At 36.8% G+C, this 27,664-nt stretch overlaps 3 protein-coding genes across 6 annotated transcripts in view; 1 reads left to right on the forward strand and 2 right to left on the reverse strand.

The window, feature by feature from the left end:
* Positions 1–10,213, reverse strand: part of LOC103459053 (uncharacterized) — a 10,568-nt gene extending 355 nt beyond the window's left edge. Inside the window, exons 1-10 of the mRNA XM_008400279.3 lie at positions 9,949–10,213; positions 8,336–8,427; positions 8,166–8,242; positions 7,633–7,749; positions 3,891–3,931; positions 3,689–3,801; positions 1,525–1,655; positions 619–695; positions 383–538; positions 71–299 (exon numbers count right to left, since the gene is read on the reverse strand). Coding sequence (XP_008398501.1) covers positions 71–299; positions 383–538; positions 619–695; positions 1,525–1,655; positions 3,689–3,801; positions 3,891–3,931; positions 7,633–7,749; positions 8,166–8,242; positions 8,336–8,427; positions 9,949–9,968 — 1,053 coding nt within the window. The 5' untranslated portion in view covers positions 9,969–10,213. The remainder of the gene's footprint in view (positions 1–70; positions 300–382; positions 539–618; positions 696–1,524; positions 1,656–3,688; positions 3,802–3,890; positions 3,932–7,632; positions 7,750–8,165; positions 8,243–8,335; positions 8,428–9,948) is intronic.
* Positions 1,653–27,392, forward strand: ednrbb (endothelin receptor type Bb). Of its 3 annotated transcripts, none has more exons than XM_008400321.3 (8): positions 1,653–2,366; positions 24,104–24,571; positions 24,720–24,832; positions 25,041–25,245; positions 25,445–25,585; positions 25,679–25,812; positions 26,426–26,534; positions 27,156–27,392. In XM_008400321.3, exons 2-8 carry the CDS (start codon positions 24,155–24,157, stop codon positions 27,309–27,311), a joined length of 1,275 nt encoding a protein of 424 aa, XP_008398543.1. In that variant the 5' UTR covers positions 1,653–2,366; positions 24,104–24,154; the 3' UTR covers positions 27,312–27,392. The 3 variants fall into 3 exon arrangements, with proteins under 3 accessions (XP_008398543.1, XP_008398529.1, XP_008398536.1); XM_008400307.2 differs by lacking the exon at positions 1,653–2,366 and adding an exon at positions 23,342–23,932; XM_008400314.2 differs by lacking the exon at positions 1,653–2,366 and adding an exon at positions 23,342–23,860.
* Positions 13,278–23,283, reverse strand: LOC103459059 (uncharacterized). Of its 2 annotated transcripts, none has more exons than XM_017303715.2 (13): positions 23,003–23,283; positions 22,845–22,896; positions 18,813–18,934; positions 18,626–18,699; positions 17,627–17,722; positions 17,338–17,496; positions 17,021–17,178; positions 15,616–15,662; positions 15,384–15,499; positions 15,121–15,200; positions 14,856–15,011; positions 13,703–13,931; positions 13,278–13,529 (listed from the first exon to the last, which is right to left on the reverse strand). In XM_017303715.2, exons 1-13 carry the CDS (start codon positions 23,268–23,270, stop codon positions 13,293–13,295), a joined length of 1,794 nt encoding a protein of 597 aa, XP_017159204.2. In that variant the 5' UTR covers positions 23,271–23,283; the 3' UTR covers positions 13,278–13,292. The 2 variants fall into 2 exon arrangements, with proteins under 2 accessions (XP_017159204.2, XP_008398514.2); XM_008400292.3 differs by having other exon boundaries at positions 18,813–18,937.
* Positions 27,393–27,664: the final 272 nt, after the last annotated feature.

Below are 27,664 nucleotides of genomic sequence, written 5' to 3' on the forward strand. Positions count from 1 at the left end.
AAAAAACTAAAAAAATGCAAAGGCAGAAGGGGTGATTTAGGTCTGAAATTGGGGTCACGCATCAACTTACGGTCACACTAGCCACTTTGATGACCTCCACAGTGTGTTTATTGGAGTTGAAAAGGATGCTGATGTCTTCCTGGGATAGGATGTGGACTTCAAGAAAAGGGCTTAGGGTGAGGTGGAATGGCTGGCAGGGGGGAGCATGAACATGTTGCTCATTCCCCTGCCACTTCCAGCGTTTCCTCACATGTCCCGTCTCACTGAACAACGTGCCTCCTGTTGAAGTAAGATTAACCCTAGCGGAGAAAGGGTATCGCTTGAAAGATCTTAGTGACTCATGGATGCAGATTTTTTCTGCAAATGAAATAGAAAATCTTACCAAATGTTGCCATTCTCATGAAAGCAGGTCTGCTCACTGCTGGTAAAAAGCGCCTTAATCTGTGGCTCATAGATTTTGTTCTCCAGGACCACCACGCAAGACGAGTTCTTTGAATGCGACGTTGCTGCAAGGATAGCAAGTCTTCCCGTTGGGTAGCTTTCCAGCATGATTAAGGAGACAACGTTCTACTCGTATCAAAGCGGCAATTTATCGTCAGGCCTCACGTGAGAGGATACCACACATGTCCAGTTCCATCTTGAAAGACCAAACAGAAAATTTTGCCATTTTTGTAGCGTCTGATAAACGGCACCGTCTGTTGATGCAAAGAAGGAAGTTTCACTTACTCTTAATTTATCCATATTAAGAATAAGTGTGTAAATGCAGATGTGTGAAAAGCCGTAGGATAAATTCATGTTCAGTTGGAGATGCATAGAACAGCAGCAGTAAGAGGGATCTTATTTGAGTGCATTGTAAAATCCTGTTAAAAAGTATGCGTCTTTTTATAACCCCACCAGCGCCACAATTGCTTGTACCCCTAACAATCTCTTTAAGGTCAATGCAAATAACACATTTCTTAATTTTTTACTCTTAGATTGATCAGAATGTCTACTAATCCATCTCACATGGCAACCTATATGCTTGTTCCTACAAAGCACAGCCTATTTCACAAAGCATTCAGTCTCCAGCTGAGCTTCTGCCTCACAGAGCAACCCTCCCCCCTCCACTTAGCTCCCGCAGACTAGCGGCAGCAGCGATTAGCAAACACCTGGTGGAACTGTTAGTCTGCTGACCTCATCAGATTAACTACTACTCAGTGCAATGCTCTTAAGAAAGGTTGTTAAATAGAAACATTATTGTGATGAAAAAGCAGGAGCTTCTTAAAGAGACAGAAACCCAATTTCAAGGTGTGAAACCACAAAGTCAAATTTCTTGTAAGTCATCTTTGCTACATGCAGCATTTTTATAACAACTGAAGGTGGTTACTTGGCTGTGCTATAAATGCCACCAAGCGCCTGGAAAATACATACCATCCCTTTATGGTTTGTTAGCGTGAGACTGTGCTAGTGCTACAACAGATACATTCACCTGAAGGCTTTTTACACATTTTTACTGCAATTTGAACATTTAACATGTGACGTCACCTTTAGTCTCTCCTTCCTCACATTGAAAGAGAAGATGCTGTTGTAGCTCATTCCTCTTTCACCTTCCAATTCTGTGGCGGACGACTCGTTATCCGAAAAGTCACTTGAGATGACAAAACTTTTTACGTGTTCTGTAATGTTGATAAAGATTTCACAACACAGATGAATTAAAGGAAATTATGGTAAAACCTTAATCTGCTTGTAATATGGTACAGCAGGGGCCACCAACACGGTGCCCGCAGGCACCCACCCGGTCGCCCAAGGGGACCAAGTTCTAAAAATAGCCATTGTCATTAGGTAGCACTGTCAAAAAAAAAAAAGATTCAATTAAATGTTTTTACCTTGAAATAATACTTATTTTTAGATTTTTTTTAAGTGAATTATAAAAACGGTTAAAAATAATTTGCTGTATGTATACAACTCTTTTCTGGGGTTAAAGTTCAGAATTATGCGCAGACGTCTGCAGCTGTACGGCTGGACCCACATCACGTCAAAGCCTAACTGTTATTGGTCAGTTTACTTTTGTTTATTTGGCGCTTTTTCTGCAAGCTAAAAATGAATGAGCGGAGTTTGAATCCCACTCGTAGTTCTAACAGCGGTCGTTTGGATCCCGGCTGAGCTTTTTACCGTGCGCGCGGTTCTGGTGGGTCACCGGATGGCAGACATCTGCAGCTCCTACTGAGCGACTCAGACTGCGGGTTAAACACTTGAATCTAGTCGAAACGTTCCCCAAAAGAGTAGAAATTAATCAAACAATCTTGCTTCACCTTCTCCTCCTCTGGACGTCTGACACCACCTGAACCTGGGAATCAACATCGCCCCTCTTTCCGTGGATCACACGGGTAAGGTTTCGCTTTCATGTCTTTATTATTTAGCATCTTTAAAAAAAAAAAAAAAAAAAAGACCGCTGCTTTCGTGGTTTGGATTTGTGCTGGTTTTGCGTTGGGGAGGTGGTTGTGCTCTTGCAGGTCAGGTGCAGTGATAGTTTTGTGCTACTCTCCGATACCTGAGTGAAGTTGGCCCCCCCACCTTTTTCAAATCAGACAAAATTGGTGTCAAACGTTTGTGCTACGTTTGTGCTGGTTTGTGCAGCAAAAATTTTCGTTTGTGCCGCTATCATTTTAAAGATATAAAGAAATGTTTCTAGAGGTCATCCAAGGTCAACCAGTACCCCACTTTCTTCAAATCAGACAAAATGGGTGTCAATCAACTCGGCTACGTTTGTGCTGGTTTGTGCAGCAAACATTTTCGTTTCTGCTGCTTTGGCTTTGAAGATATTAATGAAAGTGTAAAGGTCAAAAGGTCAACCAGCCCCCCCACTTTTATGAAATCAAACAAAATTAGTGTCAAACGTTAGTGCTATGTCTGTGCTGGTCTGTGCAGCAAAAATTTTCGTTTGTGCCGATATCATTTTAAAGATATAAAGAAAGTTGGATTTCATAAAAGTTGAGACCTGATCTGTCTAACGTTTTTTTTTTCCTACGGGTAACCTGTCAGCTTTTCAGTTCACGAAAAAAACAACAACAAAAAAAAAAAACCGGCGACCACGTCAAAACCGCGCACGGTAAAAAAAAGAAAGCTCCCACGGGATCTTAGAACAACGGGAGGAGCTCATTCATTTTTAGCTCACAGAAAAAGCGAAAAAATTAACAAAAGTTAAATTGACCAATAATATTTAGTCTTTGGCGTGCCCATCCCCACTGACTCACACTGATGTGCGCTATTATGTACAAGATGTTTTGACACAAAATATATTATTTTCTCTACAATTTTGTAAATAGTAAAGTGCATTAGATAGTAAAACATACAATAACTATTCTTTTTTTTATTATTATTTAAAGGAAAATCTCAATGTAGTCGGTGCATACAGCCGTACAGCTGCTGGTGCTACTGCAATAATCCATACTGTCCGTCACTTGTGGGCAATTTAGAATCACACAGAAAAACTCCAAAAGGGAATCAAACTTAAAACTCTGAACTAAGAACTTCTGATCACATAATAGCAATTAACCATATCTGCCATGGTAAATCATTACTGATAACTATTGTGAGTAGTCCCATTAACATGATGAGACTGCATGTAATCATATGTATTATTGTTATAAAGACTGAGCCAAGAAAATGTGTCTTTAACAAACAAGTAGCCCTTTGTGTTACTCTGTACCTGTGAAGTGTTTCCCAGTCTCAAAGCGGGTGGTGGCCCTTGATTCAGAGTGTGTGTAAATGTCTTCATGTGAACCCTCTTTCGACTTCAGACCATGCTGCCTGGGGGTGTGCCTTGGAAAATTGGAATTCAGATACTGACAGGTGTTGAAATTTAATTGAAAAACATGTTGTAGGAGTAACAGACAGAAAGCAGTACTGACCTTTGATTTTCCTCTTTGTCTGACTCTTCATCAGTCACCAACTGGAAAAAAACACAAGAACTTACTTATGGTCTAGTTTCTAGGGCAAATATCTTAGTACTCGTGAAATAATACAAAATTAACTTGCAGGTAACCTTTAAGCAAGACATAAGAGCTTGTGTGAAGTTGATAATTTCTTAGTATTGATGAAAGAGTAGTAGCTCAACTGGCAATTTTTTATCACTTATAGGAAAAATGGGGAGTTTGTACTTTTTTTAATTCAATATCGAGTGATTATTTACTTAAAACAATTTCATGTTTCTTGGTGAAAAGTTACTTGTAAGTTAATTTTGTCTTACTCTAAGTGTACTAAAATATTTGCACTTGAAATTACACCAAAAAATACTTGCTAACATTTTGTGTTTTTGCAGTGGAGCTTCATGAGGCATTTTTGCTGCAGAAAAACTAATAATAATAATAAAATTAAAAAAAGGATATAAATATTCTAAATTCTGTTTTCATGCAAAACTTCAGTCAAGACTGGCCAGAGGCACAAGCAGATTTTGTGGTTGGTTAGGGTCCACTCCTGGCTGCGGGGCAAGTAGGACCTTAACTCAAGTTAGCTCAAGTTCAGGAGCGGTTTATACATTCACCAGCAGTGCATAAATTAGATATTTTGAATAAAATCTATGTATAATTTCATTTTTTTTTTATTATAATGCAACATACTGCATTTGTTTGATTCTGATTAAGCATCACCCTTTGGCAACAGCTTAAGTTATGCTGCTCAAATGTTTTGATGCGCAGGCCATAATAAGTAAAATAATATTAATTTCTTGTTGAACAATAAACATGGGGTTTTGTAATAAAAAAAAACAGTTTTTTTGTTCTTTGCAATAAGAAAAGATTATGGGTTTCACTTTTTCTTTTAAAAGCATCCTGGATTTAACTAAGTGTGATGAATTGCGCTCCTAAAACCTGCTTTTGAGTTAAGGTTGAGAATGTTTGTGGTTGTCTTTACTATAAAATGAAATTTAAAATGAGCAGCATTAATAAAACAACTGATAACATCGTCTCCATGTATCAGAACATTTTCAAAGTCCTTGGTTAAATGTTATTTTTCTTGAAAATTCACTCACATAAATGAGGAAAGTCGTCTTTCTTTGCGCAAATAAGCACCATCCAAACTGTGTGAATGCTTCAGCAACCTCTGCCAGAATCGAAAAAAGATTTGCAGGGAAATTTTGTCTAAAAATATTATTACGTAAACTGTTTGGTATGAGTCAAATGCATTCAGTGACGTTGTTGGCACTTGCTACCTATATTGAGGCCTTGTTTATAAGTTGTGTTCATTCATATTATGGTAGGATTTATGGATTTAAAATCTAACTGGTAGTTTTTGTTAAAATATTGTTGACATCTTTTGATCAATTTGGTATTAAACTGCTAGATTTTCACATTTCTGTCAAACTACAAAAATGGCAGAACAGGGTGGAGTGGAATGCTCTGTGATGAAGTGCCTCGTTTACATTTAAAGAGACAGTACCAAAATGAGTTGGAGTTAAACGTTATATAGGCCACAACTGAATGATTTAAATGTAATGAAGGATTTAAAAGCACGATGTTTCCACTTGAAATGAACTAATGTGGCAACAAAAAAATACTGTCATCCAATAAATTAACTCTTCAAAATTCTTATTTTCCAGGTTCAAATTTCAAGATTTCTTTTCTTCAGCGTTTTTAATTAATTATTTTTTTTATCTGAAAATGCAATTACAGAATATTTACACAGTAGTTTGTTCTGCACTGTAAAGTTCACAGATAATGACGTTTCCACAATTTAATCTTATTAAATAAATTATATTGATACAAACACAGACACTATTTGTGTTTTACAAGTTCTAAGTTCTAAGAATAATCTAACTAGTTTGGTTAAATGTGTATAAATAGCCAGTCTATGCAGGCCCCCTTTTCCATCCTTTGAATGCAGTTGCATGTGTAACCTTATTCTGATTTATTCCGGTCGGCATTTAATACTCATCCTAGAATACCTGAACTCTGGAGTTCTAAATGTGCCAAGTCATGAATAAAATAAAATATAAATACTCAAATAGCTGCCTGAGTTCTGGACTCTGAAGCTGTTACTGGGCTCAGTGTGACCTAAATACTGAAACTGGGCACATTGACAGTCTCGGCAGTAATAATGAAAAGGATTTTTTTTTTCCCTTTAAATTTTTATCTGACACACCATTTCAGCTTAAAGTAGAGCTGAGGGTGAAAGGAATGTTGTTAATTTAACCCACATTTGTTCCTAAAATAGACTGTCACACAAAAACTTTAACGACTCAAAGGCAACTTCTCATCTTTTTTTTTTTTTTTTACTACAAAAGTGTAACTAATTTAAAGCAAAGTACAAATTTTCCTTTTGTAAAGGTGTTATCGGAGCAAGTGCAGGAGATCTTTTAAAGTCCGTCTTGTCTGTCCTCTGCTGACTTTTTAAAACATTTCAGATTGGAGCAAGTAATTGACTAACCGACGTTCCCATCCCCTGGAGCTGTGCTGCAAGCACGGACAAAATGCTAAGGGGTTTGAAATAGAGTGTCTGGGATTTTTAGAGATTCTACTCATTTCTCGTTGTAATACCTTACAATAATATAAATTCTGCTGCATATGTGAAAGTTTCATTTCGTCTGTCTGAATGGATAAAAAGTCAGGTGTTGTGGATTTTAATACTGCTGACTGTTCCCCCCCCCCCCCCTTTGTTTTACAAATCAGTTCAATTCCAAGTTGCACACACTGACAGGAGCTTTTGTTCCTTTTAACAGGAGTGAGCCTCCATGTCAACAGTGACCTGAGCTGCACTCTCTCACCTCTTTTAGCTCAGCACTGTAGGCTGTAAGAACACTGGTCACTGGAGGGATTTTTTTTTTTTTCTTTTTGAACTGCTGACTGTTCTCTGAGCAAAAATACCTCCTTAGTAGCATGGCGGTAATTCAGGCATATATATTACCACAAGACACAAAATGTTTTGCTCCACTTTCAGCTTGACAAATGGTGCAAAGCTAGCCTGGGCCGTGTCCTTCCTACTCTACTCCGCTTGATTCAAAGCACAAATACTTTCGCATCAAAAGTACCGCCGTACTACACAAAGTAGCACATATCTGTGAATTGGAAGTTAGATGAGTCGTGATTTTAGCTGCTTTTTTGCAAATTAAATCTGAAATGTGTGACATATTCAGTCTGAATCAATATTTTGTAATATAACTACCTTTCTCTGACAGTTGTTCTGTCAGCTTATCAAACGACTAACAATTTTGGAGATGGCATCAGGCAGCATCAGTTGGATTGAATTTAATTTTATTTAAAGAGGGTCAAAATGAAAGACGATTTTCAGAAATTAATTCAAAGGAAAAAATACAAACAAGTTATTTTGTTTCTCCTTCGCAATTTTCCCTCAACTTGGTTTTGATGACATACATACAAAATAAAACACTCAATTTTTTTTTTATTGTAATATCCCGAAACGTGAAAAAGTTAACAGCTATAAATACTTTTACATGAAACCGTGTTACTATGCAGTTGCAAATCAACTAGTATTAAACATCTAATTCAATTTCTTACAGTTCTTTTGTAGATGAATAAGTGATGACAGGGCTAATTTGCCACAAAACAAATCTGAATTAATTGCCTGTTCCACAAATGGAGTCATATTTAAACCAGAAAAGGAAAATGAGGAGTTTATAAGTGACATATTCTTCTATACCTTGTCAAGATTAGTTAAGGTCTCTTCTGTTCCTTCTTGGCAGGCTGTAGGAGAGTGGGGAGTTTCCTCGCTGTGCAAATCCAACATTTCATTATCTGGGGATATCGTCAGCTCACTCTGAAGTGAAAGGAAAAAAACAAAGACTCTTCATAATTTATTAAATTCTTTGAGGTCTTTAACTCGTGCTTCATGAATAAATCAGAGCCGTGAAACTCCTTGTCTCTGGATACCATGTCATATCAGCTTTCAAAACATAAAACTTACAGTGTGACAAGGCTGTGAAAACTCAAGTTCAGTTTTACTTTGGCAAAAGAAGGAAATGTCTCTGAACAATACCAAAATATTTCAGATATGGCAATTATCCCAAGTTTTTTCTTTCTTTTTTCTTTCTACTGGCTCTCTACAAAGTGTTATTTACTTGTTAGATTAATGAGTCAGTGCCAGAAAAACCCTCTCCGGCTCAGGATGTCCAAGTAAATCTTTGACTCTGTCAGTGACATTCGCAGGCAGACATACTTTACAAATCTGAATACCTCATCATCAGTTCTCTGCTCCAAACTGTCATAATGATCTTCTTCACCGTTGAGCGAAACATATTTTGATGTATAGTCTGCAGACAGGAAAAAAAAAAATACTAAGCATCTTTAAAAATGTACATTCATTTAAACATTTACTAAAACAGAAGAATTAAAGGAAAACTTACCGAGGCCCTCGTGCGTCTGTGTGCCAACGTTGATTCTGGTGACAGTCCTCCCATCGTAAGTGAGGACTGTGAAAATGTCTGATGAGGTTTCCCTGGAACCAGTTCTTGGTTATCACATTTTTTTTTTCAGTCCAACAACATTCAAAGCATAACTCAAGGACCCATACAATAAAATGCAGTTGTTTATTCTGTAGATTCAGTCAAAGTAAGTTGATTCGCTTGGGGATGAAAACAGATTTAAAATTGAAGACAAATATTTATATACACTGTCTAAAATTATCCTTAGTCATGATGTTATCATGGCTTTGCAAGCTTCTAACAACTTAACTTACATCATTTTATGTAAATGGAGGCACACCTTTGGAGAGACCTCAAACACACTGCTTTCTTTTCTTAACATCGTGGATATTGGGCAAGATGCACGGGAAAAACCATACGCTATCACCATTTTTGGTTCATCCATGGGAACAATTTCCTGTTGACTGAAGGTGCCATGTCCACATTTTCACATGCGTATCAACACCCTGGCAATGTCTAGCCATCTTCCAATTCAGGGTGGAGGCTGGATGTGTGTCTGGGTGATAAATATGTTTGTGCAAAACATCCATATTAAGCAAAAGTTCTTGTTTGATGCTAGAGTCGATCAAACACCATCATGTCACTCGAAGAGAAAGAAGACATTACTCCCAAAGCATAATCCAAAAATCTATTTTTTCAGAATTTATAAATGTGGTAGGGTCAAAAACCTGTTTTTCTTTTGTTTTTTTTCGTGTCACATCCTGCGATTTGGTGTAAAAAATATATATATTGAAGTTTTGCCATAACAGCCGTCATTATATTTGAAGAGAAAATAAGGAAGCTTGCAAAGCTGAAAACGCCATCCAAATTGCAAAGTAAGGGGATTATCTGTGTTTGTAGGGTGTGTTCATAAAATAGATGCCATTATGAGAAAAGAACATTATATGGAAATGTTGAGAGAACATCTCAAGACATCAGGATATTAAAGCTTGGGAATAGATCAATCTTCCAAAGTGACAGACCCTAAGAAACCCACAAAGCATCTTAGAAAGCCGCTCAAAAACAAAAAATGTCATTGTTTTATAGTAGCTGTCACAAAGTCCTCATCTTAATCTTAAAAAAAACAAACTGTTTGGCCAGCGCTGCAAAACGTGAGTGGGAATGACGTCCTGCATACCTGACTCTGTCAAAGACAAGTTATGTCAAGATAACTGAGCCGAAATTCCAGCAAGTTATTTAAGAGGCTTGAAGTTATTCAAAAATGTTTGATACAGCACATAGTACAGTTTAAAATGCGATTTTTACTAAACATTAGGTCAATATATGTAAACTTCTAAATACGAAGAGGTTGTAAAAACTTCCAAAAAACATTCCAGGCTTTAGGAAGCCTATATCCTCCTAACTCATGCCAAACAGGAAAAGTGTAGCCTAATTTAATGCGAGAGTGAGCAAAATATGGTTATGGCGTCTCTTTAAAGCGTGTATGTGAGTATCTGTTTTAGTGACTCATATGCAATAGATAACATAGCATGCAACTCTTGCTGCATTAAATAAATAAATCGATTTAAATCAAGCCTCGTTACATGTCGTCTGACCTGCTCGAGTTTGGCTCCATATTAGCTCTCGTGCATTAACTCTAGATTTGGGTCAGTTCTCTCCAAACGTCTGTTTGTTTACAGGTCCAGGATTTGTTTTTGTCTCCATCTCAGTCGATTTGCCTGGCGAGCCCGGTGTTTGCATCATGTCTGTGATAGTCTTGACTCATTGTGAAGCAGGGGTGAGCAGAGAAACCACAAAAAGTTGCGTCAGGCACAACACGGTCAAATAAAAACAGCCTGTTTTGCCCCCTAGTGTAACTTAGCAACCAGAGAACAATAACGCAGCTGCGTGAGTGTGTGTGTGTGTGTGTGTGTGTGTGTGTGTGTGTGTGTGTAGCAGACACAAAGAGAAATGCACACAGAGGTTCCTTAAAGTAGACTTCTTTTACCTGAAATCTCATCATCCTGTTGTGGATTACCTTTGCACCAGTGGTGCACTGAAGCCTCATGTAGATATATTTGGAATAAAATTACTGTACATTCAGTTCTTTGAAGGATTTACATTTTACTGCTCATTATTTTCGGTTGGGCTCAGGTTTCTGCCATTTTTTAGAGATCCACCTCAAATCCATATACAGTAACTGTAACGACAAAGATGTCGTAAATCAGGAATACATCATTGGTTGTTAGGGTAGATGGTTGTGTTATTTAATGTCTAACACATTAATTAACACCGGAACCCAACCTAAAAGAGGTAAAAATACCAGCGTTATGGATAAAAAAATTAAGTTCCTCTAAAACGGATCATCTCTGAAACTCCCATGGCTGTCAATGAAATCTTCAGTTAAAACAATCGTTTTTCTCTTCAGTTTCTTAATTTTATTTTTGAAAAGTGTCTAAATGAGAATGGCAATCAAGTGTGTAAAAACAATTTAAGAGGTGTATAAAGTGTAAGTAGGTTTGTATAAATGGCCAAGAAAACGTCAGAAGGATTTCAAAAGAAAAATTGTTTGCGATTTAACGGATAGTCTTAAAGACGGTGCCTTTCATATATTTTCCTCTAGAATTAGGTCGTGCAACTGTGAATAAAGCACACCCTAATTAAATTCTAGCTTTTTTGAGACTAACTTAATTTTTCAGAAACATTTTCATTTGGACTTCATCTTTAATAAATAATGACATGGTGTGTGGTTTTTGCACACTTGAGCTTAGCATTTTAAACATGCATATCCTTGAACTTATCAAGGGTGTCCTTTTTTCTAACCATTACTGTATATATGCTCACCATCAGTATTTGCGTAAGCTTAATTATTTAAAGAGTCTGGGAAGAAAACTAATTACCAATCTTTCAGTGAGTGATGTAAAATATTCATTTGCAAAAGCCAGTTGTGTTTCGTCAAACTAGTTCTGCAATAATTAAATGAGATATCACTCATATTTAGCTTCTTTTCATCTTAAATTGCCTTTTTTAATCAGGTACTTCATTTTATTTCTTTTAAAGACGTAGCAATATTAATTCAAGAGTGTTTTTATCTGCCTTCTTTGTAAAATGAGTTTTTCACACTTCAGCCTTGTTAATAGAAATGACTTATCACTGTAGTTTGCCTATAACAAGACAACTAAAACGTAATACAGTGAAACAAATGTTCGCAATGACTTCAGGCAAATTAAAAGTGTACTACAATTAATTTAAGGCTGATCTTTTAAAATCTTTATCAGTACAATTTTACTGGAATCTTTAATCACAATATAATTACAAATTGAGACAAAAAAAAACCAGGGGTGCTGAAACTCGGGATGTGCCTGTTTTATAATATTATATGATGTTAACATTTTTATTCATCAAAAGCATCTCTTTGTTTTAATTTTGTTCTATGATGAAAAATACAGACATTGTTGGCATCTCTTATCAAAAAACACACACTAAAAGTCAAATATAGCAATGAAGGAAAGGGGTACTAAACATTTGGGTTATTAAGCAAAGAAAATGGAAAAATAATTTCTCATTATGGTTATGTCTATGCTGATTTCTTTTGAAGTAAAATTGCAACAGATTGAGCACAGTAAAAAGCAGCTCAAAACCAGTTATGACAGGTTTTTACAGTTGTCTCATGTAAGGAGATCACTTGTTCAGTTTGTGTCTTACATTGTTTATTCTCTAAAAAATGTGAACTGTTGTTTTTAAACTGAAGACTAGGCTGTAATATAAACTGAAACTCACCTGACTCCAGTTAAGACTTGCTTGCATATTAAGCCGTCATGCTGTCAATTTGTGCAACTCTACGCTGGAACATGTTACACAATTAAATAGAAATCCAATTTTTTTCTGCACGCTCTTTGATGCTTGCCAATTTGTGAGTTACATGAATTTTGTCAGCAGCTTTCTTTTGACTAGAAGTGGTAGAAATGAGCATTCCTTGATAAATTGATTGCTGGAATTAATTGAGCAAATTATTTCCTACCATACCTACCACAAAGTATAGTGTGTATGGTATTTACATATTATAAACTAAATTGTAAATATCTTGTTTTAACTTTACTATTATGTTAAACAAAATGCCATGTCATGGCAAAATAGTGAGTCTGATCCAGAATGCAGAATGTAGATGGGCAGATATTAAATAAAAAACTGCTCTTTCATTTAAAAAAACAGAAAAAAATATTCAGTTTTTTAAACAATAAAAAAAAACATTGTGCTTTTTAAACATATTAAATTAATGGTAACACTTTATTTGAAGGGAGGTGAATAAGACTGTCGTGACACTTTCATAAGCATGACATAACGTCTGTCATGAACATGAATAAGCCTTCATGAATACTTATGACTGTTGTCTTAAAGTGTCATTCGGTAAATTATGACACTTTTAATACAAAGTTGACATTATTCAAAATGTCTTTGTTATGACAACTTGACATTAACCAAGAAATCATTACTGTTTAAACTTTACTTTTAATAACATAAAGTTACCTAATTTTTAAAGTGCAGTCAATAATACTTTCATAACAAATTTATATCAGTAATGATTTATTGGTTAATGTCAAGTTGTCATAACAGACATTTTGAATAATGTCAACTTTGTATTAAAAGTGTCATAATTTAGCGAATGACTCTTTATGACAACAGTCATAAATATTCATGAAGGCTTATTTATGTTCATGATATGTTATGTCATGTTTATGAAAGTGTCATGACAGTCTTACTCACCCCCTTCAAATAAAGTGTTACCAAATGAATTAATACATAATCAATAAATTCTTTATGTATTTGTGTGATTGGTGACATTTTTGCTTTTGTCGCTACAGAGAAAAAAAAACACAAGATCCTCAAAAGATTGAACATACTGAAATTCTGTAAACTCTGGCGCTGTCACAAATCATCAACCGGGTTTAGTATTGCTCCTTTAATTTGCAGCGGGCTGTGTGTTTTGAAGTGACTTCTTTTTTTCCACTTGCTTGGTAAGCTTTTCCAGCCGGGCGATGAAACGGAAATGTGGCTTTATGTTCTGCATGTTTGCCAATGGGTGGGACATGCAGGTTTCCATCTGGTCAAGCAGACAGAAAATCTTTGTCTTCTGAATTTTGATTTCTCTCTCCAAAATGCTTTGGCCTAGCTGTGCATGGCTTTCTGGGCAAATGATCTGTATTTAAGATTAAAAAAAAAAAGAAGGGGGGGAAAAAAAACAACTTTTTTTTTAATGCACTGTTTTTTCATCAGTAAGCCATGGCTGCTGTGCCTTCATCACACATTTCACAGTGAAGAAAACACCTTATCAAAACATGTACAATGTGTTTTGCATCTGTGCTGACCCACCTCGAGCTTCGAGCCAACGCTGAAACGCACATGGTTTTCCTTGTACATGAAGTTCACATACACACACTCTTGTGAATGTATGTGGATAGAGATGCATGGCCCCATGGCGAAGATGAGGGGCTTGAATGGAAGGTTGTGCACATGTGGGTCAAAATACAGCCAGTTCCAACGCCTCCTCAACTCGCCCGTCTCCCCGAAGCAGACACCTCCACTAGAGGTTATGTTCAACCTTTAAGAACATATAAAAGCAAAATCAGAAAAAAACAAAACAAAAAAGCAGAATATCTCTCAAATATGTAACTATTAACCAAATGCCAGAACAAAGATTCCTAACAATTATAGTTTTACTCTGAAGTTCAGCACAAATATCACAAAGTCAATGATTATGTCAATCATTCTTTTATCCTCAGTGGTAACATCGTATCACTACTGAGTTGAAAGAACTGGACACATACAGGCTCACATAAATACCTACATTCCAATTAATATTTTGAGTAACTTCTTGATTGATCGCCTGGCAATAAAGACATACTTGAAACACTACTTGTGGCTGCACTTTCAATAATGCAAATCAAATTAGCAGCACGCAACGAATCGAGACAAATGTGGCTGAGTAATCAAAATGTGAGACCACCACCAAACACCTTCTTAAGAAAAGTCTGAAAAATCCAAAGCCTTCTGCTGGAGCCACAACTAAACACCAAAGAAACATCAGAGGATTAACAACACCACCGAGGGTGAATCATGTATGGTTTTGGGGTTTTAGAAGTAACACATTATCTGGGTATATCCTTTCATGATCAACAAGTACTTGTTATTAGATGATATCTTGATTTTTACCTCCCTAACCTAATTGTCAACGTACCATACGGTTCCCATGAATGTGCTCTCAGTGATTTAAAAGAATAAAAATATAAAAAGTAATTCCCTCGGATTTGAAAGAATAAGGGAACGATACGACAACCGTAACCCATCAAAGATGTAAATATTTATTTTGCCACTTTTTTTTGTTTTTTGTTGTTTACCTGCAGTTGTTCTGTAACAGATTGCTTACATGTAAAGACACCACAGCAGAAGTTGGCAGCAAAGCACATTTTGGAAGTAATGTAGAAGTTAATTTATGCTTCAAAATAATTAATCAAGAAATAGTTACCACATCAATCCATTGGAATGGTAGCACGTAGCGCAGCCTTTAGGTGTGAAAATGCCTATCATTCTGGGCTTCGTGTCCTTGTCCTCAAGGATTACGTAAGTGAAGTGAGGATATTCTGCTGGGATTATTACGATGGCTGGATTCCCAGAAGGATAACTTTTTTTTTTCTATTAAGAACCATTAACAATGTGCAAACTCTTTCTCATAGGTAATGTATCTTCTTTTCTTTTACTTTTTTTTTTTTTCACCGGAACACAAAGGATACTAAACACCACCTGATTCATCGACATACTTGATCAGGAAAATACGCCCATCTTTGTAGAATTTCTGTATTACGCTGGTTGTCTGCAACACAATACACAGTTTTAGATATCCTTAAATATATTTTACAACACGACAATCAAAATTCGTATTTAGCCCTTTCCCTCATTTTGTTATTTCCCCCCCTCCCCACAATTTCACTTTTGATTAGACACAAATGACTGTTTTGGAAAGACTAGAGCTGCAGCACACATACAACATACATACCCTTGGTTCCTCAGTTAGCTCTTCTTGCAACCTTGACACTAGAATGCTAGTTGCAATCGCTTTCTCTGGAGAACTTAGAATGTCATATCTTGCATCCTTTGCCATTGTAAACGAGCCTGAGCAACAAAAGGGGAACATCCATTCATTGTATCTCTTTAGTAAGAGGTTTAGTATGCAACGTGCTTCACAGAATCTCGTTGGCCTCTTTTTCTGAAGGAGTTTACTTGCATACCTGTGGCCTCAAATCGTCTTTTTCTCTGGTGATGCAAACGTTTCATCCTACATTAGAAAATCCAGATAGTTTACACAACAGATGTAACAGTGAAATTTAATCGACCACTGCATAGCGTAAAACATAACAACAACCACTACATAGCGGTGGTAAAAGATTTACCATCACTTGACGGCCTTTTTAATGTTGTGTGGTAGATCAGCACATAGTAATGCATAGTAGTGGAAACAGAGGAATAGGATGCCCAGTTTTGCTTTTTAAAAACACAAATCTGAAAAGGTCAGTGTGTATTTTTATTCAACATCCTCTAAGTTAATACTTTGTTGAATCACTTTTTGCTCACTTTACAGCTGCCAGTCTTTGCACCAGCTTTGCTTTGAAACGTTTGCCCGTTCTTCTTTGCAAAACAAGGTTAATCTCACTGAGATTGGATTGGCAAACTCTGCTACAGATCCTTTACTAGATTTAGGTCTAGACTTTGGCCCATTCAAACACATTTGTGTTTTGATCAAAACTATTCTCATTCAATTCTATGTGTATAAAAATCATTGTCCTGTTGGAAATGTAATCTCTGGTGCCTGTCTCAAGTTTTTGATGCTCTGACAGCTCAGCTCCATCTATGAACTCTGACAACAGCATGGATTATCATCCCAATATTCAATATTGGTCTGATGTGGAAAAATGCAAGTCTTTCTTGCTAAACCAACAAAATGGCTTTTTTTTTTTTTGGCCGTTCTTTTGGAAAGGCTGAATTTGTGGAGGAAATTAATAGTATTAGCTGTGGATCTCTATGGTGCAGTATTAAAGCCAAAAGTTTAGATGTTTCCTCTGCATTTATGAGATGCAATCTGATAACTTTCTTTTGCAATCTGGCTGCTTTGAAATTGCCCCCTGTTCTCTTTAAGTAGCTCCCGCTCTCTCCCTTCAGCTCAACGCCCCTCCATCATGCCGTTTGTAATTGCTCTCAAGAGCTTGGGACTGAGATGCAGTTTGCATGAGGAGCTCAGCAGATACTCATTTCCACCAGGTGTTTGCTTGTTGCTGCTTCCACTAGTCTGGCAGAAGTGAGTGAGGAAGGGGCTTTGCATTTGCAAGTGTTTATGAACGCCCTGCCATGGGGAATTATATATTGTGACGTATAGCTCAGAAAAAGTTGATTTTACAGAATAACCACTGCAAAGGCCACCCACCCTCTTGAAAAAAATTGAAACCCAGGTATCATAACTTTTTGTTGGCCTATCACATCAACTCTCCCAAAAATGCATTCAAGTTTGTGATTGTAACGTGGTAAAATCTGAAGGAAAAAAAAATGTGAGGATTATTTTTTTTTTTTTAAAGTTCTGTATGCTCTGCAAACAGTACCGTCCATTGAATTGCAGTATAAAGAGAGTACTGGACCACTCACATTCCTCTATGTGCTTCGTCTTCAGTCTCCCACTCCTGTCTGTTCATAGACATAGATTCATCCATCTCAACCGACATACCAGTGTATTTCCGCTCCAGTCTCTCCTTTTCCTTTTCCAAGATTTCTTCAAATTCTTTAGCTTCCTCATAATAGATGTCCTAGATGAAACAATTTTGACAATTTTTTGTTTCTTCATTTTTTCCACTGCTGGTGCTACTCACCAGTGAGCTTTGAGGCGATCCTGTCATTTTGTAAAGGTTAGCTGCGGTGTAATCATTTCTAATGAATTGATGTAAAGTAAAACAAGGTACACTCACTCTGTCTAAGAGGGCCTCCTCTTTCTCTGATGTGATGAATGAAATGGACAGTGAACGCCGATAACGCTGATTCTGCTGACAGAACTCACACAGAGTTTTGGTGGGAGTTTTTTTAGAAAGAATTTTCTTCCTCCTAAACTTAATTCTTGGAAGCTCCACCTAGAAGAACAGATTCACAATCACCTTTCACTTCAGATATTATAGCCTCCACACTATCACTGAGGGAAAACAACAACAAAAAAAGAGACCATAGCTGTTTTTTCTAAGCACTAAATTTGCTTGGCACCACCTGGAAAACACGAGGAGCAAATTTTGGCTCTCGCCTGCATGCTATGACACGAGGGAGTCCCAGATGAAGACCCTCGTACGCCTCCTCTCCTGCATCCTAATGTGAAACAGAAAACTTCAGCAAAAAAAAAATCCCACATTGATTGCTGATCAAAAATGACAAATAATCTGAATCAGTGATGTCCAAACGTTGTGCAACGTGGGCCACGATCAACAACTTGACAGTAATCAAGGCCACAAAGCTGGAAGAGTTTTTAATAACTAAAATTGCAAAATCACTTTTTTTATTTTCAATTACCTTTATTTTTACCCATTCGACATGTAATATTTAAATCTAATGAACTAATTAGTCCGATGTTAATATAAAAAGGTTATTTGTAGGTTATTGTAGAGCCAAAAAAATAAATAAATCGAAGATCCCCGCCATTTGCATTATTAAAACACATTTCCAACATGTTTTCTGGGTTTATGTGTTTTGCTTGACGACTGTGCTGAAGCCTACTTTTGAGTAAAAGTTGTTGAGTGACGTTCTGCTAATTGTTGAATTAAACATAAATGCCAACAATTTGGTAATTAAAAGATGTACAATGCATACATTGTGCATCTCATTTTCTAATTTCAGAGAAAATCTTGCCCTGAAAATTAAAACTAAATGTCCATCTGCATCAACAGCTTTTACAAGTGGGCCAAATTTGTATCATTGTTGAATTGCATTCGCTGGCCACAAAAAACCATTCCTAGGGCTGCAAATGGCCCCATGGGCTGCACTTTGGACATCACCGATCTACATAAAAAAGGAGACTGTTGTTAGGAAGAGATTAATTTTGATTATAGTGAACTAAAAACTGCATAAATATAGAGAAAAAATACTGATTGATCTCAAAATACAGAGGATTGCATACAGATCTTATTCATTCATGCATGTTTATTTGAACAAAAGCATGCGCTTTGGCTTGACTTGTTTACATAACCCAGATATCTTTTGATTTGAGCAGCCTACCTCCAAATACACCACGACAGAGTCCCTGTACACTTCCTCTTGCCACATCTGGAGAGTCTCCGGTTTCTTTTGAACTGCACCACGGAGAAATAATTAGGAATCTGACAGATGTCTATAAGTCATGGGAGGCAAAAATGGGGGTAGGAACAGGTGACCCATTCTCACCAAAACTGATGACGCAGCTTACCTTGACAGCTGCAAGAGAAGCACTCCTCCACCTTCTCCCAATCTGTCTGCGTTTCAGTGCTCACCAGCGTAATAAATCTTCCATCCAGTGAGCAGACCTCCATGAAATGCGGTGAGTCTGGGCTGCTTGGAAGAACAGAGGGACAGGATTCAGCTACAGTTTCATTCAACTGTCTGAAATACTTCTGAAGCAACATGTCAGCATGCAAAGTACAGCTTTTGCTGATACAGATCAGCTGCAGCGGTCACTAATGACATGTTCTGTCTACCTCAGAAAAAATAAACATCTTGAATGTATTTGATCAAACTCAATCTATTTTCTACGTTGATTTAAGTCTGGTCACATTGCAGCAGCTTCTCTCCTAAGTCAGAATTGTTACTGGTTAAAATTGAGGCAAAGCTAAACTACATGTCATTTTGTTATTACTATATTGGCCTAGGAGATTTCAAAGTGTTGCAGTTTTTGTCTTTTCACCCCAAACTCTTTCATGTCGTCCACGTGACATTTTCAGCTGATTATGCATGAGTCCACACCCTTCTGGGAAATCTTTCTAGCCAGCTTTGACAAACCACCAGTGATATAAAGTGCTCAGTCTGCTTAGTTAACTGTAATTTTTTTTTTTTCCTTTCTGAAACTTCAATAAACCATATGCACCAAAAGGAGGCCAGTTACAGTTATTTTGGTTTGACCCAGGAGCAGAAACATGGTCATTGAAAGTGCATAGACAGAAAGGATATCGGTTATCTTTATTTATTGGAGTTCAGGGACATATTGTATTATTTTAGACATGGGTTCTTTCTCTATTTGCACTTTTGCAGTTTGATCTGTTTATCTCAGGCTTGGATATGACAAAAAAAAAGCCAATTGCTACAAAACATTTTGTAGCCTTCATGTGTAACCTTATAATGCCTGGAGAAGGGAGTGTTGTACTCATTTAAAAACGAGTTATTTTTAATTTTCATATGTAAAGAAATGTGTTAGTTCACATTGATATTAGGAGAGGATATTTTCAAAAGTCCCCCTTGGGGAATCAGAACCTCAATAAATGAACATAGGACATGTTGCAAAATTCTCTGAAGTAAGATGCACTTAAATTAAGTAGATATGTGTTACTTTCATCACATTGAAGTATCAGAGGCCAATGTGTGAAATGTTGGGACAAAAATAAGGACAATAAAAATATGAGATATTAGTTTTTAATGAGTAATAGAAACACTATAATGTAAGATTAGATTATTTGTGTATTAAACTCTTAGCTACAACAGTTGATCTCAGCAAAGTTCCAATGGTTTAGTAAATAGGTAAGAAACAATTTGAGGTCAAATCAAACATTTGCAAAATTGTATCTGCATTTTTTTTTAATCAATATATGGTCATTTTGTTCTATCCTACTTTCTGAATATTTTTATTTGAAAACCTAAACCTCTATATAACACTTTAGATTGACTGAGATTCTGATCCTTGTTTGGACCTTTCTCTTCAAAATAAAATTTTATAATCTTTATAAATATTATTCATTGGACTCAATCAACCTCCTTTAAATTTAAAGTTAGAGAAATAAAGTATTAAAACATTGGTTGCCAAAGGAGGTACGTACCTGTTGCACCATTGGTAAATACACATACCCAATAAAAAATGTAATTCTAAAAAGCCTGTTTGAACAGGTATAAAGCAGGAAATGACCAGAGAACAAAGAAAGTCTTATAGTTCAGGTAGAACATGGGGGATGACTAAAACGCTGGTAAAGGACTATTCAAAACTTGGAACACAGGTGTGGGCAAATAAAAAAAATGAAGACAAAGCCAATGTGCAAGAAATGAACAAGAGAAAATCCATGCTACAGTAAAACAGAATGCAAAGCAAAACAGAAGGTGTATATATATATATATATATATATATATATATATATATATATATATATATATATAAACTACCGTATTATATCTTTGAAAATTTACACACAAAAAAAGTAAACTATTTTCATTGTACCAGACACATCAAACATTTAATCCTGTATTTAGCGCCCAGTCTAATTCAGTCTAATTCTAGTTGTAAAACGCTAAATGTTACTAAAGTATTTAATCTTTTCCTGAGAAAATGTATTTTATTGATTAAAATTGGGCCTTTAAACATAATAGTTTTATTTAAATGTAATGTCTTATCTGAAATCCGAAGGCTATATTTGAAAATGAATAATTTACTTATTCAAATTATTTATTTAAAATAAAGTTCCAAAAAAAAAAAAAAAAAACACATTTGGAAGTTTTAGAATCAAACTAACAGACTTTTATTTGTATTTTTTTTATATATATTTTTTTTACTATAGAACAGCCTTTACTACAAAAGGTGAAGCATATTACAGATTTCAGGAGTATATGGCTGAAAAACAAATTACGGCTCCGTTTTTTTTCCTTTGCCGCTCTCTGAGCTTCACGCTGTAACGGTTGCTAGGCAACATGAGTTACGCTGCGGTGGAAGCTAGCCAGCTAGCTAAAGGCTAGACCCATAGACATAATAGGGTCTATGGTTAGACCTGTCTGAATTCACAGTTTTTATCTTCCTGTCGTCGTTTATTCTCGGCCTTCAAAGGGTCCTTCGAAGGACCCTGAACTCTCCTCTCTGTGCTACAGCCAATCACCATCAAAGAAAAACAAATGACGCTCCTGTATTGGTTAGCCAATAGCATGCCACGTAGCATTGCTCATACGTATTATGCCCGCAGCTCCAAAGATTAATTTTCTTTCGAATATTTTAGATCATATTCATAAACGATATGCTGAATTAAAAAAAAAAAAACAATACAATTCATAAATAATTTGGTGTCACATTCCAAAAAAAATCTGTGAATAGGTGAATGTACAAAAACTGAATCTTGAATTATTATTTTTACAAATTTCCATTTGCTAAAATAATTTATTTGTCCTGAAAATTTATTTTCAATGTGTCCTTAACACACTTACTAAAAAGTTTGAAAGTTTAGTTCCAAGACACATCTTCAACTTATGGTCTATTTTTACTGATGAGGTGCACAATTCTTTTTGTACTGTACCATATAATCAATTAGTAAATGTATGGATAACATTTGTTACAAATTTGTATTATTACAACTGCTAGTTTTTGCAGCTGTACAATTAACAATTTAACTCCATGGCAACTCATCTATAGTTCAACTAGAAATTATTTCTAACTTGGATAGTTAGATTTAAAACGATCTAAATTCCACCAATAAGTTTGTTATTTTATGGTAAATGAGACGGTTATCTCTCGGAAGATTAAAAAAACTATGTAAATTAAAGTATCAATTTTAAGATAACATACTTTTTAGTGATTCAGATCCTTCTTAAAAACCCGTGGAAATAATCATTATTGGCATTCCAGCAATCAAACTTGTTAAAAAGGCTGAGCAGAGTTTTTTTTTTTTTTTTTTTTTTTGCATGTCTCCATTGGTGTTTTTGTGACAATTCTTCATAATAATGAGCTCAGGTTTTTGATTTTAGAAGCCCCCTTGTGATTTCCATATTTTATTTTATTTTTTACAATCTTGTGCTCCATAATTCTGGGTCACATTTTGTGAGTTACCTGACTCAAACTGGAATCAGAACCACAGTTAACAGAAATAAGGCCATAATTTGAAATCTTAATTCAATTATGCATGAAATTTCAATATTTGAAGAACATTTGTTTCCATAAGTCATTGAAATGATATCTAACTGCAGGAGTACAAAACGATTACAAGCATGCAACATGAGGAATGCGAAGAATTGAGATCATGTGTAATTGGAGAACGGGTATCTAAAGCCCTTTTTGCAATATACAAGACAACTTGAATGCATTTTACTCTGAGTGATTTTTAGACTTTATAACTTTTAAGGATTTTAAAAAAAGAACGGTTTTGAACAGGTTAAAAAAGTAAATCTAATGGTGTTTAAAATCAGACATAGGAAGACAATGACAGTAAACAATACATATAGCCATCAACGAGCAAAAGAGAAAAAAAATAAAATAAATATTCCTACATTACTACTTTCTTACAGTTTCTCTTCTAACAACGGTGAACTTGAATCTTCTGGTTTACTCGAGTGGCCTACCCGCCAAAGAAACAGAAAATTAGATTCATGTAGAGCATAAAGACAGACTGACTCCATATATTTGTCACATTCTCCCCCCCCCCACCCCCATTTCCAACTCACTTTCTTCAATCTGCTCCTTGGAAGAAATGCCAGCACGTACATTCTCAAGGTCATTTGTCACCGGCGAAGCACAGATCTGAGCTTCGGAAGGGGAGCTGGAGTAGTTGTCGGGTACGTTATTAACAATGGGGCCTCTCTTGTCGTCACATGTCTCATGCTCCTCCAGGCTCTCCGAGTTGTCATAAAGCTGTCGAGAGGAGAAGTCACCTTCTCTGGGACTCTCAGGAGAGGAAGAGGCAGCTTCTTCCTGGGACGGAGAGAGACTCATGTTTTCAAAACGTGATATGTCAAACGAAGCAGAGTCTCCAGAGAAAGCTGACTGAACACGCTACAGTTCCGATCCCCTATCCTATTTGTTTTTGTTCAAGCGCCGTTGCCTGGCAGTATCTGTGCATCAAGATCATCAAAAATGTCACATAGTTTCAAAAGATTATTTCCCCACTTCTGTTCGTTACTTTAATCTACAGCGACTTGAAAGGGTGTGTGGAATGCTTTGTAGCTTGAGGACAGATTTCTCGCAAGGTTGAAATACACATTTTTGGAGCACTTTGAGAAAATTAAATAACTTTATATCAGTGAGTATTGGACACCAAATTCTCCAAAAAAAAATATAAGATGGAGAAACTGTACAATTTTATACCCACTGAAGACTGAAATGATCTCACTCTTGGATAACAGACAGTACACTTCACCACCACCCTTTCATTCAGAATGATGCATCGAGGGGAGTAATTACAGTCATGACTGACAGATAGATGAGTAATGCTGACAACAATACTTTAGTCTATAAAACCCTGATTTCTCTCAGTTGGATATGAACGTTCGTAACAGGCACAACAACAGAGCGCCGTCTTTTGTGTTAAGTATAAAGTCTATTTTTTCTTAAGGTTTTACAGCGACTTGCTTCACACAGAGTGTGCAAAACTGAAGGTAGGCTGAAATAATTCACTGTATCACACTATTTCAGCTCCGTTTGATCATTTCTTTCTGCCTTTTGATCAGGAAATTAAATTAATCCTTTTCCATTACCTCAATGGCTTTGCTGCAAATCTAAAGGCAATATATGCTAATTATTGCATTTTTTTTCTCTTTTTTTTTTAGCCCAGATTTAGCAAAATCCCCTTCAGGATTTTATTAAGGAAATCAGAAACAATGAGGACCGTGACTCTCCTTCTGTGTTTTGGAAATATATTTGTAGCATTACAGGCCAGTGATCAGCATTCAGACCCACTCTCTGTAATCACGCCGTATGAAACGGCTTCCCCTGGTCTTTCGGCACTGGAGAAGCAGCAATCCAACATCTCGGTTCTTCCAACCCAAGCAACGGGAGGAAAAATAGCACAGCCCCCCATGTGCTTAGAGTCTGCTGGAATCAGAGGCGCCTTCAAATATGTCAACATTATGGTCTCTGTGGTGGTGTTTGCTGTTGGAATCGTGGGGAATTCTGCTCTGTTGAAAGTCATATATGCAAACAAAACCATGAGAAGTGGACCTAACATTATCATTGCGAGCCTTGCTGTAGGGGATCTGATCCACATTGTGATAGACATTCCAATCAACTCATACAGGGTGAGTTATTTGCCGTATGCTGTGTAAGAGCATTGAGAAAAACACATTGCACCCTATGCTGCTTTTCTGCATTCTGTTCTGTTTTAAGACTTCGATCCTGATATCCTTCTTCTTTCTCTTAACCGAATTGTCCTTGTCTTTGTTGCAGCTGCTGGCAGAGGATTGGCCATTTGGTTTAATAATATGCAAACTTGTCCCCTTCATCCAAAAAACTTCTGTTGGGATTACTGTGTTGAGTTTATGTGCCTTGAGTGTTGACAGGTAGGGAGATAAGCTGCGCTGTTTCGTCGCCTCCGTGAGAAGAGTGTTTTGATGCTACAATCTGTATTTCATCAAGCAGACACATTTTGTTCAGCGGTAGTCCTTGAAATGCTCTTCAGCTAGAAAAAAATGGAAGAAAAAAAATTGTTCATTGCCGCAGACAAAAAAAAGTTCCCCAAGCCATGACATTTTCTCATTGATTTTGCAGATACCGCGCTGTTGTATCCTGGAATCAAATCAAAGGCATCTGGGTTTCTGTGCGGACAACGATTGAAATAACCCTGATATGGGTTTTTTCCATCCTGCTGGCTGTCCCTGAAATTGTCGGCTTTGATATGATAACAATGGACTATAAAGAGAAGCATCTGAGGATATGTCTGCTTCACCCCATCCAAACCACACAGTTCATGCAGGTAATGTCGTGCTGTTCAGCAGCACAAAGTAAACAGAAGATTTCAAATTTTATCAAATGCAAGCCTTGAAATGTCAAGGATGCTTTTATTGATGTCCCCGTTGACCTATAAATACGGGCATCAGTATTGTACTGTTGGTGCTGTCCCGTTGCCACGGACAATGACGGTTTTTCTGCCATGTGTCTTGTTTAATTTACAGTTTTATAAATCTATAAAGGACTGGTGGCTCTTTGGCTTTTACTTTTGCATGCCACTAACCTGGACTGCAGTTTTCTACACGTTGATGACCAGAAAGATGCTGAGAAACACAGAGAATACATTAAGTGACCACATTAAACAGGTTATAAGATTATCCTCTAGTTTCAGTCTCATTGTGTAACCTATAACCGCATCCATTTTAATTTGAATGTGTGTTAAATCTTTCCTTTCAAAGAGGCGAGAAGTCGCCAAAACTGTCTTCTGCCTGGTTACCGTGTTTGCGCTGTGCTGGTTACCCCTGTACCTCAGCAGAATCCTGAAATGGACCATATATGATGAGAAGGATCCAAACAGGTGCCAGCTACTTAGGTGAGCATTGTTATTACTTTTTTTTAATTTAAACTATAATGGAGTCACTCACTAAACTATTCATAACCTGTAAAAAGTGTCGCATTTTGTCACACAACCACAGAATTAAAGGTGAAAATGATGAAATGTATAAATTTCACCATTTGTAAACAAATGATGAAATTTGTATAAAAATTCATCATTTGTATGAATGATCCACTAATCCACTTCCTGGTCATAAGATGACATCCCGAGGTCCAAACAATTCTTAGAATAAAGTCCAATCCATTGTTTGATGAAGTAAATGGTATGGCAAATCTACCAAAACAGGAAACTTATGATAACTCTGAAAGAGCTGTAAATATCTACAATTCAAATGTAAGAGGAAAGTGTTTTGATTCCCCGAAATCAAAATGCTTTCACACTAAACTTTTCACATTTAAAATAACCTATTCTTTTTTTTCTTTCATGTCTACTCTGTAATTTATGTTGTTTATCCCACGCAATTTCAATAAATACTGTTTAGTTTGTGACTATAGCACGAAAACCTACGGAGCAGTTTAAAAGGACATGAAATGAAATTCTCATGCAAGGTACTGCAGGCCATTTTCCTAAAGTATCCATTCCATTCCAGCGCCTTCCTCATCCTTGACTATTTCGGCATTAACATGGCTTCGCTGAACTCCTGCATCAACCCCATTGCACTGTACATCGTCAGCAAAAGATTCAAGAGATGTTTCAAGGTGAGCATTGCCATGGTTCAGACAAGACTTCTATATGTTAAGAACATTGCAGGTGTCTGTTGAATGAGCTGTGTGTGTGCGTGCGTGTGTGTGTGTGGGACATCGTAATGGAGTCATGTCTGTAAAGACTGCTGCTAGACTGCACACCTCAGGGGGTAATAAGTGAAAATGACCTGGAAAAACATTATCACGGAAAAAAAAAAAAAACGTCACTTGGCAATCTACCAGATAGTCTGTGAATCAAACTGACGTGCTATGAAGAAGAAAATGTTACTTGCAGGCATTTTTTGAAGACGAGCCATTTAGAGCTCTTTATTGTACTACAAGCGCAGAGGAAGATATTGGAAATAGTCACAGATTCATTTTGACTTGCATTAGGTTACCACAACAGTTCACATCTAACATTTGTTGTTTGTTGTTTTTTTTTGCTACACTGCTAGTGTGGTACTATAACTAAATAAATAAAACAGATCCATTTTATTATAATATCCACCTCTCTAAACTAATTCAGTCTTGTTTTGTGGATCAGTTCTACACGACAGGAGTAAGATGTTCTCCCTGTGATGTTGACGTGTGCTAGCTGAATTTTTTATTTATTTTTTTGTCCGTGTGGTCCTCCAGGCATGTCTGTGCAGTCTGTGTCTGCCTCTTCAAGCCCGTGCCAGCGATGAAGCACAGTCTGTTTTGAAGTCCAGAATGCAGGATCAAGCCTCAGAGCAAAGCAGCAACATCAAAGCTCACAAGGAGCCTCCACCTGTTAACACCTTACTGTGTTAACAAAAGTCCCGTGGAACCGTGAAAATACTTTTTGATCCTGTCTATAGTTCTTCAATAAATAAGTATGGCGTTCAAAACAAATACCAAACCGGGGCCTCCTGTCTGCAGCTCGACAGCCTCCGACATGCCAACCCGATAACGCAGGGAGCCTCTGAGTAACGCGGGGCACTGTCTTTTGTAATGCTGTCGTCAGCTGAACATCTGCTTTGGCGTGAGCAACCTGGAGTGAGACTGTTCGCACTATTATTTGCCCCTGAGGCTTGACTCGCTTCCAACCATTACATCAGGCTTCACCTTGTACCTTTCCTGTATCATGCATCACGCTCCTTAAATCACTGTTTTGGATGCAGTGT

Source organism: Poecilia reticulata, chromosome 2 (assembly GCF_904066995.2).
Source record: "Poecilia reticulata chromosome 2, P_reticulata-male-v2, whole genome shotgun sequence".
Taxonomy (NCBI): Eukaryota; Metazoa; Chordata; class Actinopteri; order Cyprinodontiformes; family Poeciliidae; genus Poecilia; species Poecilia reticulata.